The sequence below is a fragment of the Struthio camelus genome, chromosome 4 (genome assembly GCF_040807025.1).
Source record: "Struthio camelus isolate bStrCam1 chromosome 4, bStrCam1.hap1, whole genome shotgun sequence".
NCBI lineage: Eukaryota > Metazoa > Chordata > Aves > Struthioniformes > Struthionidae > Struthio > Struthio camelus.
Genome location: NC_090945.1, coordinates 20,938,437 through 20,953,584, shown reverse-complemented (window position 1 = coordinate 20,953,584; position 15,148 = coordinate 20,938,437). Strand labels below are relative to the sequence as shown.

Below are 15,148 nucleotides of genomic sequence, written 5' to 3'. Positions count from 1 at the left end.
GACAGTGAGAATACCACCCTATAGTAGTTTAAAAGGCTACAGATTAGGTCAGATGTATCAAAACTGACCTTCTAGACAAGCTTTTAGGTGAGCTTTTGATCCAAAGTTCACGTGAACTGAAAATAAAAGAAGCTGGCTTGTAACAGAAACATTCAAAATAAAATTTACTGTGACTGTTTCATACAAATGTAGTCACTATGACTGGGTTTTCCTGAACACCCACAGGAAATGGAATGTATTTCTGCTCAAATCCTTTGGAGTGATAGCCTAAATATTTGTGTGCCCTCTTTTAACCTTCCACAAATTAATGGAAGTCCAAAGAAAAAAAGCTTCCCATCAGCTACTTTACTAATTCATATACAGTTCTATTTTTTCAAGCCTCAAATTCTTTCAGGCTATAGTTGTGAATATTTGCTAGCAGTTACTGTGTTTTGTTTTCCTTTATTTTTTGTGGAGAGGACGTGGCAAGTTTAGGAAATAAAAATTTTGCTTCCTCAGAACACATTTGATCTCCCTGCTAGAGGAGAGCAGAAGCCCTGGTCCTAACTTTGATGAGGCATACCATGTCAGGCAAGGCGCGTTAACAGAGGTGAGACCTGGAGAATTGTTTGGATAGAGGGTACTGGTACCGTACTGATGCTTCAACAATATATGCCTCTTAACTAACAGTTTATAGCTCAACAAACATTACTGGCTGGAAAGCGCGTAGTAGCAACATTTTGAGGCAGGACATAAAGTTTATTCCATGTTGGAAATACAGCCACAACTTAGTCAAAAATTCCTTTACCATCTCATGAGAACAGTGAAACAACAAGCCTTAACACAGTTGCTTTAGGCATAAGCCTTTCAAATTAAAACAGTGAAGAGAATGGAGGGAAGACAAGATAAGCGGTGAAACAATCATGATTACTGATGTAAGTCACAGAAGTTTCGACATGCCTGCCTAGCATCCTTGAATGTGAGTAATGTCTCTTTGTATATTACTATGTGATCTTGGATCTATGCATTACAGTGTAGACTGTATGATTCTGTAGTTCTGAGAAATATGTTATCCCAAATACAAAGAGCAGAGTAAAAGAGCAGAAGTAAAACGCACCCTTTTTTTTTTAATGGCAACTATAAATAAATATCAGGCCAAAACTTGCCCAAGACAAATTGTTACAATCCTTTTAAGGACTGCCTTTGAAAAGATGATGCATTGGTTTTAAATATCTGCTTATAAACAGTTTCTAAACTTGAAAGCATTAGCCTGTCATGTAATGTATTTCAACATTAGATTTGGCAAATACATTCTTTAAAGTATTACGTGCATTTGTACTGTAAGTTGTAAGTCAGAGTTGGGCAAAGAGTAGGCATTAAAAATGAAAACAGAAGGGTTTAAGGCATTTGCCTAATTGCAAAGCGGCATATTGTATTTCATGAGCTTTCCAGTGTTTTCATTACTATTGCTGGAATTCCTTTCTGAAGAAATTAACATGATATCTGCAGTCTTTAAGAGGACACACAATTTCTGTTGTGAGGGCTTCTCTAAACATCGCTTGTCACTGAAGCAAAACCTAAGAAAAGGAAACATTACCTAGGATTCATTATGCTGTCAGTTAAATAATAGTATCAAAAAAGAGTAAATAAATATGTAGCTCCCAAAAATGGAAAATGTGGATGCAAATTAAATGTAAATCTTAACAGAGGCCTGCCTTTCTTGTGCTGGTTTAAACTGGATCAATAGCAGTAAGTGAATATAATTTCTGAGGTGGAAGTTACTAGACTGAGGCTGTAGGAACTGAGTATCCCGCACTGAAATCAATGCCCCTAAGAATAAAGCCCAACTTTTCATTGTGGTCTGGTTGTATAATGCTAGCTATTTGCAAGAGGGGCTCTGCTTCCCGTCGTGTGCTAGAATCAACCACAAGCTGTGGAATAAACCACAGAAAAACAAAGAACCGTGTGTGATTCCGTAAGCTTTTCACATGAGAACCAGTATTATTGCCATTTTCCCATGGCATTCTGTCGTCAGAGGTCGTGCAGGTAAGAAAGGCATCAGCCTGCACAGGAAATCCTGCTCTGCAAACGATCTGCTAGTTGTATTTTATATGGGAAATAAGAGTTGGTGTGCCGGGGTAGCTAATCTTGTGGTCTGTAAACCTCTGTGTTTATTTGGTATGCGTTTATATCCCCACGCTGCTGGTTAAAATGTGATCTGATAGTGGCTGTAAAATGATCTTGGCAGCTATGCCCAATGTGTTCATAAAGCATGTAGAGTGCTGAAGTGCTACCAAGCTGAAAAAGAGGCCTAACTAGTAATATAACACGCTATCTATTTTTTAAATAATATTTTGTGTGTCTGTCTTCTGTTTGAGTTCTTGCTGACTTCAGGGGCCCTTAGGCAAGATTGTACCATATCAGGAGCTTGCACAAAATGTTTATGCACCAAAAAAAAATTAATCAAGCTTTACGGCAACCCTGTATTACTAGTGTACAGATATTATTTTCACCTCATTATAGGTTTGATCATTGAGTTGCAGGTAAGTCATGTAACTTGCACAAATTCAGCCAAGGAAGTCTAAAGCAAAGCCGCAAGGAAAACACGAGTTGTAGAGCTCTTTCGTGATCCAATAAGTCATTTCTCCATCTCTGTTTTATTATTTCATGTTGTTACTGGATTTTTTTTGCCTATTATTACTTCTGTTTCCTTTCCGTTTTCATCTTTTGAGTAGCAGTGGTTCCAAGTAAGAGCGCAGGAATGTTTTTCTCCTTGTTCCCACTGTTTAGTAAACTCGTCCTTATAGGAAACAACCTGGAGGCCAGTGGAAACAGCTGATAACACTGCTGTGAACATACGTACAAATAGCTTCTTTATGAAAATATGTTTATGCTCGTTACCTGTCTATGCAATAGCCATTGTTTCTGTAGGTTGTTGATGTGGAACATGTAGAATCAATACTATTTAGAACTGTGGTCAGAAGAGTTTAAAATACACTGACATAGTAAAGTGTTAGAGGCCTAAGATACAAATGAGCTTGTTTAACTTTGCACATCTGTTGCTATGGATTTAAGCACTAAAACTCGGTTAAGTGAAAATATAATTTTTAAAGAAATGAAGGCTCTTGCAAAATTACTTGTGCATTATCTAACAGTGATGTCTGCTCATTAACATGCACATAGAACTATGACTAATTTCTTGGTGAGCAGCTATACACACTAAGATAATACATAAACATAAAGGCTATACAACCTTCATCTTTCCAAGAAACGTACAAATTGTGACTGGAACAGAAGTCTGCTTAGAAAAGTACTGCGTGTTTTGGCATTTTCTCTAATGATGTATGTGTTCTCCCAGCTATCTGAGAATAGCTATTAGAGCAGCTATTGTCAGATGGACAGCTGAAATTCACACAAAGCTCAAAAAAGTAAAGGACCACTCACCGGTCCCATGAGGCTGGTGGAGGCTGAAGAGCAAGAGGCAAACTTGTTGAACACTTCTGTTCAACTTGAGGCCGCATGGCCACCAACCTGCACTTCCTCCAAGCTAAAGAACAGTGCATCCCAGTAAGCGAGAAGTCAAGCAAAGGGGGCAGGAGACCTGTATGGATGAACGAGGAGCTCCTGGTAAAACTCAAATGTAAGCAGCAAGCATGTGGAAGGTGGAAGCAGGGATAGGCCACTTGGGAGTAATATAGAAATATTATCTGAGTATGCAGGGATGCGACAAGGAAGGCCACGGCCCATTTGGAGTTTAATCTGGCAAGGGACGTCAAGGACAGCAAGAAGGGCTTCTATAAATACATCAGCAACTAAAGGAAGACTAGGGAAAATGGGGGCCTGATAATGACTGGGGCTGGGGCCCCGATGATGAAGGATGCAGAGAAGGCAGAGTTGCTGAATGCCTTCATTGCTTCAGTCTTTGCTGCTAAGACCAGCCGTCAGGAATCTCAGAACCTGGAGACCGGGAAAAGGTCTGGAGAAAGGCAGACTTTCCCTCGATCGAAGAGGATCGAGTTAGAAATCATTTAGGAAAAGCTGACATCCACAAGTCCATGCGCTCTGATGGGATGCATCCACAAGTGCTGAGGGAGCTGGCGGATGTCATTGCTAGGCCACTCTCCATCATCTTGGAAAAGACATGGAGAGCAGGAAAGGTGCCTGAGGACTGGGAGAAAGCCAGCGTCACTCCAGTCTTCAAAAAGGGCCAGAAGAAGGAGCCAGGGAACTACAGGCCTGTCATCCTCACCTCCATCCCTGGAAAGGTGATGGAACAGGTTATCGTGGAGGTCCTCGCAATCGTGGAGGACAAGAAGGTGATCAGGAGTAGTCAGCATGGATTCACCAAAGGGAGGAAAGCACGCTTGACCAATCTGATAGCCTTCTCTGATGGGATGACTGGCTGGGTAGAGGAGGGCAGAGCAGTGGATGTTGTCTCCCTGGACTTCAGCAAGGCTTTTGACACTGTCTCCCATCACATCCTCGTAGGCAAACTCAGGAAGTGTGCGCTGGATGAGTGGACGGTGAGGTGGATTGAGGACTGGCTGGATGGCCGAGCTCAGAGGGTTGTGGTCAATGGCGCAGAGTCTAGTTGGAGGCCTGTAGCTAGCGGTGTCCCCCAGGGGTCAGTCCTGGGTCCAGTCTTGTTCAATGCATTCATCGATGACCTGGAGGAAGGGACAGAGTGCACCCTCAGCAAGTTTGCTGATGATACTGAACTGGGGGGAGTGGCTGACACACCAGAAGACTGTGCTGCCATTCAGAGGGACCTGGACAGGCTGGAGAGGTGGGCGGAGAGGAACCTCCCGAAGGTCAACAAAGGCAAGTGCAGGGTCCTGCCCCTGGGGAGGAATAACCCCAGGCACCAGTCCAGGTTGGGGGCTGACCTGCTGGAAAGCAGCTCTGCAGAGAAGGACCTGGGAGTGCTGGTGGACAACAAGTTAAGCGTGAGGCAGCAATGTGGCCTTGTGGCCAAGCAGGCCAATGTTATCCTGGGGTGCATGAGGCAGAGTGTTGCCAGCAGGTCGAGGGAGGTGATCCTCCCGCTCTCCTCAGCCCTGGTGAGGCCTCACCTGGAGTCCTGTGTCCAGTGCTGGGCTCCCCAGTCCAAGAGAGACATGACACTCCTGGCGAGAGTCCAGCGAAGGGCTACCAAGATGATGAGGGGACTGGAGCATCTCTCCTATGAGGAAAGGTTGCGAGAGCTGGGCCTGTTCAGCCTGGAGAAGAGAAGACTGAGGGGGGATCTGATCAATGTGTGTAAGTATCTGAAGGGAAGGTGTCGAGAGGATGGGGCCAGACTCTTCTCCGTGGTGCCCCGTGACAGGACAAGAGGCATCAGGCACAAACTGAAACTCAGGAAGCTCTGTTAGAGCTCCATCAGAAGGCCAAAGGACAGCCAATAAATGAAGCTAAGAATTTTAAAGTGGTATCAGGATCTTGCTCCCAGGGAGTCTTGAGATCAAGAATTTATCAAGATTTGAACTACAAAGTTAAATTTGGTTGATTGTTCATGTCTGTAGTAGTTGATAAAACATGGATTCCGTACAAACTCTCATACTCTTTGTAACCCTTAGGAAAAGGAGAGACTTTCATAGAGGATTATTTTTCATAGATCTCCCAGCTGCAGAGTTTCCTGTGCTTTCCTCCCAAACATTTGATACCATCTGCTTCTGTAGACATCATACTGCCCTAGAAGAACAGGCCAAATTCAGGACAGACTTGCTATATTTCTAGTTTTATTCAGTATTTTTCAATATGGAAAAGCTTGCTGTTTTTCTAAATGCAAAGTTTCAGTAACAAAAATCAAATTTGTGAAGCAATATTAAAGGGAGTCTATCACATCTGCTTTGTAGCAATTCGTTAGATTTTTACTGCTAGAGTTTACTCCAATTTGTTAAACTATAAAGTTTAGTTTTAAAAATCCTTGTGTAGAAAGTAAATTTCCAAAAATCCAAGTAATCTAGTAAACCCTGTTTTTCTTAATGTAAGACCGCAACTTTCATGAGGAACATGGTCTAAAGCAAAATTGATGCTTCTCATTTTTCACTGACACCAATAAAAGTTGAGCTGTCTCAGTTCAACTTTGCGGAAGACATTCATAATCCAGTCCTAACATGTTCTTTGAACTGTGGAAGATGCAAACTAAAAGCATCGCTATCCTACCAGATGAATGTTTAAGACAAAATAATAGTTCATGAAAATCTTCCATACCTTTTCTACCTCCAAGAAAAACAAAGAGAACAAAACACAATAATTGCATTACGTGCACTTCCTTACAAAGTACTGTGGGTCTACACGTGTAAAGAAAAGGAAAATGCCCTGTGGAGAGGAGTTTGGAGAAAGCCTTCAAATGGTTGACAGCCCAACAATGAAACTAATGTCTAGCCAGCTGTGTGCTCTCCGTATGGTTACAGCAGTACTGATCAAGAGAGAAGACTCTTAATAGTTTAGGCCTTGTATCTGATTGATCTTAAAATAATTGTAATTTGTATATGCATTCAGTTCTAATTATTATTTTCCTCTAATTTTCACCTCTCCCAAGTTACAGTAAGTAGAACTGTTACTGAGGTAAATGACTTGCAGCAAGGGAGAAATTTTCTCCTTTAGCACTAAAAATGAGAGAATTTATATGAGCATTAGCAGAACCTAATGCATCTTAATGTGGTTCCCTGAACAAGGTGAACAGTCAGGCTTTGGCACTACAGAGAAAACCACAAAAGGTATTCAAGCTCAAGTTTTCCGTTTCTGTCTGTCCTGCTTTGCACAACCTCATACTTAGTCATACTGATGGTGAGAGGCAGCAAAAATGGCAGAGGTGTTGAAAAAAGTACAGATGTGCAGATACTTCCCCGAGCTCTGATGTGCTTGGGTTCCTTGTAGCCTTACTACTGTAGCTCCTTAGGGAGCGCAGCCTGAGCTCTGCTGCAAACTGGTTCCGTTTGATAGGCTTCACCCAGTTCACGGGTGAGCGAAAGGCAAGTTTCGTCTCTTTCCCCATCCCTTCATGCCCGTTTTAGGAACTCCTAACTCCAGCAATAGTTTGGGGAGTTTCCAGGAATTGGGGGGAAAAAAATTAATTTTGCCTGGCATTTTGGATTACTGCAAAAGGCAAGTATTGCTTGCCTTTCTAGTTATTCTTCAAAACCCACCTGTAAAAAAACAGATGGAGTCTGGTATTCTGTGGATGGAGTACACAAAATCTAAACAGTTAAATGAACAGGCAGCAAGGAAAGGCTGAGGAGCAGACTGGAGTAGCTGTCTAATTAGAGGTAATTCCTTAGGACACTGTGCAATAAGCGCGTTCTAAGTTATGGGTGGTAAGAAAACTTTATCCGTCTTTTACAGGGCTTTTCATTTGAGAATTTCCCTTGGACAGGTCTATAAATAAAAGGGTATTACTGACTAGGAAATTGAGTCACACGGGCGATAAGCAATTTGCGGAGAATGCAAAAAAAAAAAGTATGCGCAAATGCTGAAAATAAACTCAGGTTTCCTGATTGTCAGAAAAGTAATTCAGCACTACACCAAGTAGGTAATTTTGTTTGATCTTATAAACCTTGCCAGTCTCCAGTATATTTATAGTGGAGAGACCGCTACGTGAATCAAATTTAACTAGTTGACTTGCTATCTTTACGAATGGGCAGAGCCACAGCAGCTCTGAAAGTAGCAGTACAGCCTAGGAACAAAAAAAGTGAGTTGCAAGTTGGAATCTTTGTGCAGTTGAACACAGCTTTTCTGGTAGCATGCGGGTCTGAAAGGAGAAACTCTCAACCTATTAAACATAGATATTCAAACAGAGACTCCAACCTAATTCATTATTCTGTCATTTTGTAAGTTTAATGGAGCAAAACCAGCTGTTATGGAGTCTCTGAATGCCTGACACAAAACTCTTCCGAGTAATACGGAGACAATATCAGAACTGCAAACAGTGTGCACAATGCCAAATTAATTAGAATAAAGGTGGTCTGAGAGTTAGACATACTCTTGTGGCCTGTAAACATTTGTTCAGTAGCTAAAATAACAGCAATATTCTAAATTGGTAATGCATCTGCTTCTAGCACCTACTAGAGATCACCTAATTAGTTGTCAGTCATAATTTTACTTCATTTCGAAGTGCTGTGCTTAACTGCATTGTGCTGGAAGGCCTCAGTGCTGCCTTGGAATGTTGTCGCACAAATTCGATGGTGACACTGTGCCCACGACAACAGTACCTTCATTATTGGTTTAATGGTAAAAAATGTAAGTTAATTCCAGTTGAATTGCCTGCCTTAGGTTTATATATAGCAGTAAAATGAACTGTGCCCCATCCATAAGAAATGTTTATTACCAACTTTTTCTTTTACTAGCTATTCTAGTCCCGGATTAAAAATGCCAAAGTAACAATAAATCTATTTTACAAGGTCAGTATCATTGCAAGTCTCAGCCCTCCCTTCGCCTTCTTGATGCTTTCCAAAGAGGCTCCAGATAACTGCTGAAAAAGGAGTCTTCCCTCTGCTGTCTAACCTCACGTTAGTAGCTTACAGTCAGACACTGACAGCTTAGTGTTTATTATTAGTTATCATTAATTATTATTACCGCTTTGCCAACTGAAACCAAATCAGAAGGTCCTCCTGTTGAGGACCACCATTAATGAGATGTAAATAGATCAGGAGTACAAGGAAGAATAATAGTGAAAGGTAAGTAAAACCTACTCATCTGCAAAATGGAGTTTGAGGCAAGGTACATTTTGCTCATCTGGAGAAATGGGAAGGGAGGGAGTGGGAGGAATGTTTGCAGGTTGTCCAACACAAAGATATCCACTCTGATGCCTTCCATAAGAGCAGCTAGTCTTGCTCACCGTAAATCATTTATACCCCAATTAGACTAGCTTCATAATTAACCCTTCCAGACCTTTACAGTGAGCTTAGTAAGAAAAAAGAAATACTTTCCCACTGTCTTTGCAAGGTTCCTCTTACCCCTTTCTTTCCAAAAATAGAGATCCCTTGATTCCAGGGTGAAGAAACCAGGAACGCAAACGTGCCACAAACCAACAGCAATAGGAGGGGCTCCTCAGGTTTGTGAATGGAAAGGTAATGTCATCCCTTTGGGAGGCAGGCTCCTCTATTTTTGTCAGGAAAACAGCAGCTGTAGAAGCATCATCAGCGGTGTCTTTATCGTATAATTTTTGATATGTGCAGCATCCTAATAATAATGATTTTGCAGTGATCAGTATTTATTAAAATGCTGACCCTGCCATGGTAGCATCCCTCACTAGAAGCTGGGTAATTTGTTGCATTTCTTTTTCATTTTGTGTAAATTGTTTGTCAAGTATATATTTGTTTTCTCTGTTCTTGACACATAAATTAGATCATGCCAGTTCATCTTTTCCTGATATGTGTGATTTAATAACAACAACTCAGTTTCAGTCTTCACTGTAATTTATTGACCTAGAAGCTATTGCTTCAAATTGGGAAATGTTTCTATAACAAGGAAATACAGAACACAGAATGAGCATTCAAAAGAGAAAATCTGTTTCTCCGGAAGGCTTGTCCTTATTTCCCTGCATCTCTGCAGTACTAGTCAGAATCCCAAATATAATCAAGGATCGGGAAAGAGAGCAAAACAGAAATAGCCCTCTGCCCTTTCCTTCGGAGGAAGGAGGACTACATAGATGCTGAGGAGCAACTGGAAGGAGCTGGTTTATACAGCTGCCTACAAAGCTCTGTGAGAAAGCAGAATACAGGAAAGCACCTTTGCTACTCTGATCTGAAGATGGGTGGGAGCAAGAAAGAAGCTGATGCCCAGAGGCCAGGTTTAGTCCCAAACCATCGTTTTAAAAATTTTCTGTATTCCCTTTCAGTCCCTTCATGAAAGATATTAAATCTTGTGGAGAGCGTGCGTTGAAGTGCAACCAAGATGATAGTTTGCTTAGGAGAAAAGCTAAAAAGGGTGATTCTTCTTGTACTGAGATAAAATGCTGAGATGCCCTGAAAGAAATGATTTTGAAAGAAGGCTTGAAATAGTAAAGTCAAATAGGCTCTTTTTAACTGAAAGACACAGGCTAAAATGCTTGCTAAGTAAACATAAATCTATTCACAGCTGCTTTCCTTTTGAAGAAGGAATAAAAAAAATTTATGAAGCTCTATTTATATTACGTGACATTGCCCAGAGGTGCAAGATTATTGAAAAATAGATTTAGTCTTACTAGATTTAGTCTTCTGCGATGCCCACAAAGGACTCCTTCTGTATCCCCTGCTCTGGGGTTTAAGAGAATAAATCTTTAAGAGCAAAGCATGGTAATTATTAACTGGCATGGGAAAAGTAATCATTCCCGTTAGTTGTAACTGGTTTAAATAAAACTTGGAACAACGTGGTAATGATAGAACAAAAACAAAGCATCAAAGCTCAATACAGAAGCAAAAAATAGTAATTTTGGTTTTAATAATAGTTTTGTCTAGGTGTGAGACTGCACACCTGTGAACAGAAATGTAATGATACGAAGAGTTTCCTTTTTTTTTTTGTTTTGCTCTACAAATTGATAGATGTTCTCCTTCTGTGCAGGTTGGTGGGAAAGCAGAGGAAAGGAGTAGCTAGCCACACACCATCCCCTGCAGTTGGGCCGGCACCAAAGTGAAAGCCATCAAAATGGCAGGTGTACTTCATTTTTCTCCTTGTAGGCAGGGAAATGGGAGGATCAGTTTGTACATCTCTCCATGGGCACAAAGCTGCTGTCAACAGACCCCTAAGACCTCCTGTAGAGTAGAGGTGACTGGCCTGGCACATCAGCGTTGTGAGCTGTAAGCTGCCTCGCCTAGGAGTCCCTGGTGCAGGAAGTGTTTCAGGATCTTTGTAAGATGAATGTAAATACGGCCGTCAGAGCATCATACTCCAGCTGCTTTATAGACCTTCTGCAGCTGAAAGTAAGGGTGAGTAGTTCTCAGGCTACCCTGGCCTATGTAGGGTTCTGTATTGACCCACTGAAGCTAAAGCATAGAGGAAAAACTTAGAGATGCTTGTCATGCTCTCTGTTTGATGCAGGGGTCAAACTGGGTTAATTAGGCCCTGAATCAGCAATATTTCTTTGTCTTAGGAAGCACAGGATTAAATTGTTTGCTAGCATTACATAGACGGTGGTAGATTTTGCCAGGAGTTTGTTGGTACAGTATCAGCGTAAGAGGAGAAATTATTGTTCAGATATTCCTAGAAGATGATCTCAACTGATCTGTAATATTTTTGTTATTGTATAGAAGGAGACCTTTTCTACCCTGTAAAGTTATATGTAAGCGTGTGTATTTGATAAAACTAAATAGGACTTCTTTACAAGATTTAGTCATTTGTGTTTTCAACCGGCATTTGATCATCTTTCTTTCTGTTGCAAATGATTACCCATAAAATATTTGATACAAAAAATATAGAAAGGGAACTGAGGTCTCTGATATTTTTCCCCTTCATTGACATAATTTCATATGCTGGATATGGTTTATGATGATGCATCCAATCAATTTTTCTAACTTATGCTCTATAACATTCTCAAAATTTATAGTGATACTCCCATCAGGGAAAGAATAATACGTATTTTCCCTGAATTAGCAATATTTGAAGTTGTCTTCCTTTTTCTTCCAGTGCAGTGCTGCAGTTGTTGGCAGGTAAGGAATTACGAGGAGGCGAACTGGCTTAAATGTCAGAGGTCAACCCAGATGTAGGAAAGAAAGAAGTTGCCAAGAAAGCAGATTAACTTTTTGTGTGGAAATACTCCTACCTTATCTTTGAGAGGGACTAGTCCCGTTGCTGGGCTGCTGACGTTTGGAGAGCCAAAATAAAAAAGGAAATTGGAAAAGGTCACACATTTGACAAACTTTTGTTTAGTATTAGTTGCCTAAAGGGAGTGTTAAAAAAAGAAATCTTGCTATCCTATCTGAAATGGAAGATTGTATCCTACTGATTTAGCAGTGTTTATCCTCTCTTTTTACTTGAGTCAGGCAAAATGAAGCCCTCAGCTTATTTCATAGGCCAAGAGGTGTCACCGGATGGCACTTATTGATAAAACACATTTTCTGCAATATAACGCGTTCACTCTCTGCAAATACTGTATGATGTTACAGTTAGGTGTTCAAAAGAAAACTTTCATAGCTATTGAACTTCTATGTCATAGGAAGCCAGTGCTTTAAATGCTCTGAAACAAAAGAATACAGCTGTAGCTACAAATTTTCCTTCCTTTTTTAATCTGAAGGGTGGAATTCCTTTACAAAAGGTTAACTTCAGTTCCCGAACTGATTTCAGAACTATGGTCATGATAAAAGTTTTTCTTTTTAAGGTGGCTTACTACAAGTTTCATTTGAAATAGGAATTACCCATTAATGGCATTGGCAGATTTATTTATAAAAAGAGCCATGTTTCTATTTTTTTTTTCTTTGTAATGGAAGCAAGTCTGGAGAATTTGGCTCCAAAGCCAAATTCTTCGAACTAATTTCTGTATTTTTTAATATTTACAAAAAAAACTTGGGAAAAGAAACGCGTCTAGACAAGCAAGGGTTTGCAGATTTTAGTGTAAGAACAGATTATTTCATCAGTGGCAAAATGATTTTGGAAACATCTTTTTGTAAAACAGAGGTCTCAGTCTTCAGCCCTTCCTCAGTCCCTGAAAGACCATCCTGAAGGTCTGTGAATTCCTTCTCTGCTCATCAGTACCGTTTATGTGCACCCAAATGTGTTCTTCTGGTGAGAAATCATCTCTGTAAGCATTCATTCCATTCGGAGTGTGAGAGTGCGTTTGGACCTAGGAATATAGCTGAGTATCTGAGTAGGAATTTCAGGGTGAGGTGTTTGAAGAGCAAAATGTAAGCAGCCTTACAGCTGTTGGGACATTGAAGTGTTTTTTTTTTTTCTTTGGGAGTATTTTATGTGCAGTTCTTTGAGAGTACTCAGTCATGTTTCAGATGATTTTTTTTTTTTTTTCTGTTTCTGCCTATAACTTGACTATCTGCCCAGTGCTGGAAGAATAGTTTTGTAGGAGATTTTAAGTGTTACATGACTTTGACATGTCAGCTGTTGAATTAGTCTGTTATCTAAAAGATTGTCTGTCCCTCCCCTGTGTTTATATGGCACCGTTAGTATATAGGTTATTTCTCAGCAGTTTTGGGAGATGAGTTACTTATCCTATAAAGGTTGGGACTAGAGCAACAAGATTTAAATCACAGTAATAGAGGTCAGATATCTTCTTGTCCTCTGACTTATTTTCTCTTCCAATAAAACAGAATTAATTCAATTAATCCACATTTTTAAGACTCATTTCTGCTCCTTGTTACGTGTGTGTTTCAGGTTAAATGAAACTGTGGGTGCTATTTTTGCTGTGTTTTCCATTAAGTGAATTTACATAAAGGTTATGTAAATATTATACAAACCCAGGTCAGGATTGCGAATACTAGTTCACGAAGAGCTCATAGTACCTATTGTACAGTTTGTTTCCTTGATCGCATTGGGTTGACTTGAGAAGGAGGATTTAATTCAGTGACGAGTGTGGATAGTAAGATCTACTTCAATGCGATGAAAGTCTTGCAGCTCCAAGTGAGAGTAAAATACAAATTAGATTCATATTATCTGTGCTTGCACTGCCATCTGGTGACACAAAGAGTCAATGTATACTTTGTTTATTTTGTTTTTTACAGATAAGCATCTTCATGACACATTTGTCTAATTATGGGAACGACCGCCTGGGATTATACACCTTTGTGAACCTGGCCAACTTTGTTCGTACCTGGACAAACCTGAAACTGCAAACTCTTCCTCCAGTTCAGCTGGCTCGCAAGTACTTTGAACTATTCCCTGAGCAAAAAGACCCTCTCTGGCAGGTATGCAGGCTTGCGGGTGAAGAGATCAGGAAAAGAAAAGTTTTGGTGGGGCAGTTATCGGTTGTTGAAGTTTTTGGTTCAGTTTCATGTAAACCAAAGTGGACATATTTGCTCACTGGTTCCATAAAACAGCTTGTTGAAGCTTCAACAAAGGCAGTTGTTTTCTCTGTCACTTTAATCTCTATGAAAAGACAGAGAAAATAATTTTAAATATGCATCTTAGTACCTATTATCTTTAATTCATTTTATTTGTGACTTTACTTGTTTTTATAAGTGTGGGAAGGTTGGGTCGTGTTATTTCTTCTGTCTTCTCCTTACGGAGCTAACAGGAGTGAAGAATTTGAGAGAGATGCGTATGTATATTTTTAGCAATTTGTCATTAAGGAAATGTCAGTTTTTTTCTCTTTGTTGGATGCCCCCATGTACTTGGAAAAAAGGAGACTAACACCACATACTAAAATTGACTAGCTAACTAATAATAGATTGGAAAGTTGCTGACAAAAGGCTGAGAACTGCACAAGCAAGAAGTTTACCGTGGTATCAACTCTACTGACTTCATTATCCCCTCTCACAAGTGAGCAAATTGAAAATATTAGGACTGTAAATATCTGCTGAGGCTGAAGTTTGCACTGACCTTGCAGCTGGCACATATTCAGTGAATCACCCAGTGACAAGAGCACAGTCCCTAAAGGGAAACTCTGGCAGGAGCTAGTGTGCATTGCAGCATTCTTTTTGCGCACGTTCGGTGACAGTTCACTCCTTTCAGTGGAATGTTTGAATACTGTGGATATACGTATTCCTACACTAACAGTGGCCCAAATATCATTGAAAAATTTATTTCATTTATTTGGTAAGTTATTTAACTTTTACTGTGAACATACCCTTTTTGAGCTGACTCAAGCTTTATTAAAGTAAAAATGCATTGAAGCTTGCTCACTCAAATGTTTTGGATGTTGTTTTGCCACTTGATCAGAGTCTGAGTATCAGATCGGAAATTTGAACTTAAGTACGCAACTTGAAATTCACACCGTTGCTGAATAAAGCATTGAACTGAGTGGGGGGAAATGTCAAGAATTTGGCGTAACATATTAAGAGAGAAGGTATTTTGAAAAATGGGAAGTAACTTGAATAACCTGAGAACTTAGAATTACTTCACAAAGGAATTTATAAATAACATTCACCAACATACACTGAAAGCTGTATCTTTTGTCTATAATTCACATGAATTTGGATACAGATACTTTTTTTTTTTTTTTTTTTTTTTTAAGCCTAGCAGATTGGTAATTCTCTGTGTCTTGGCTGCGTACTGCCAAACAACGATGTTAAAGGTTGTTTGCGAT

At 40.1% G+C, this 15,148-nt stretch overlaps 1 protein-coding gene across 2 annotated transcripts in view; it reads left to right on the top strand.

The window, feature by feature from the left end:
- The window catches only part of LOC104144068 (N-deacetylase and N-sulfotransferase 3), a 311,719-nt gene that overhangs the window by 276,677 nt on the left and 19,894 nt on the right, over window positions 1-15,148 (top strand). For both annotated transcript variants that reach the window (XM_068941749.1, XM_068941748.1), the window contains one exon: window positions 13,626-13,808. In XM_068941749.1, the coding sequence (XP_068797850.1) occupies window positions 13,626-13,808 (183 nt within the window). The remainder of the gene's footprint in view (window positions 1-13,625; window positions 13,809-15,148) is intronic.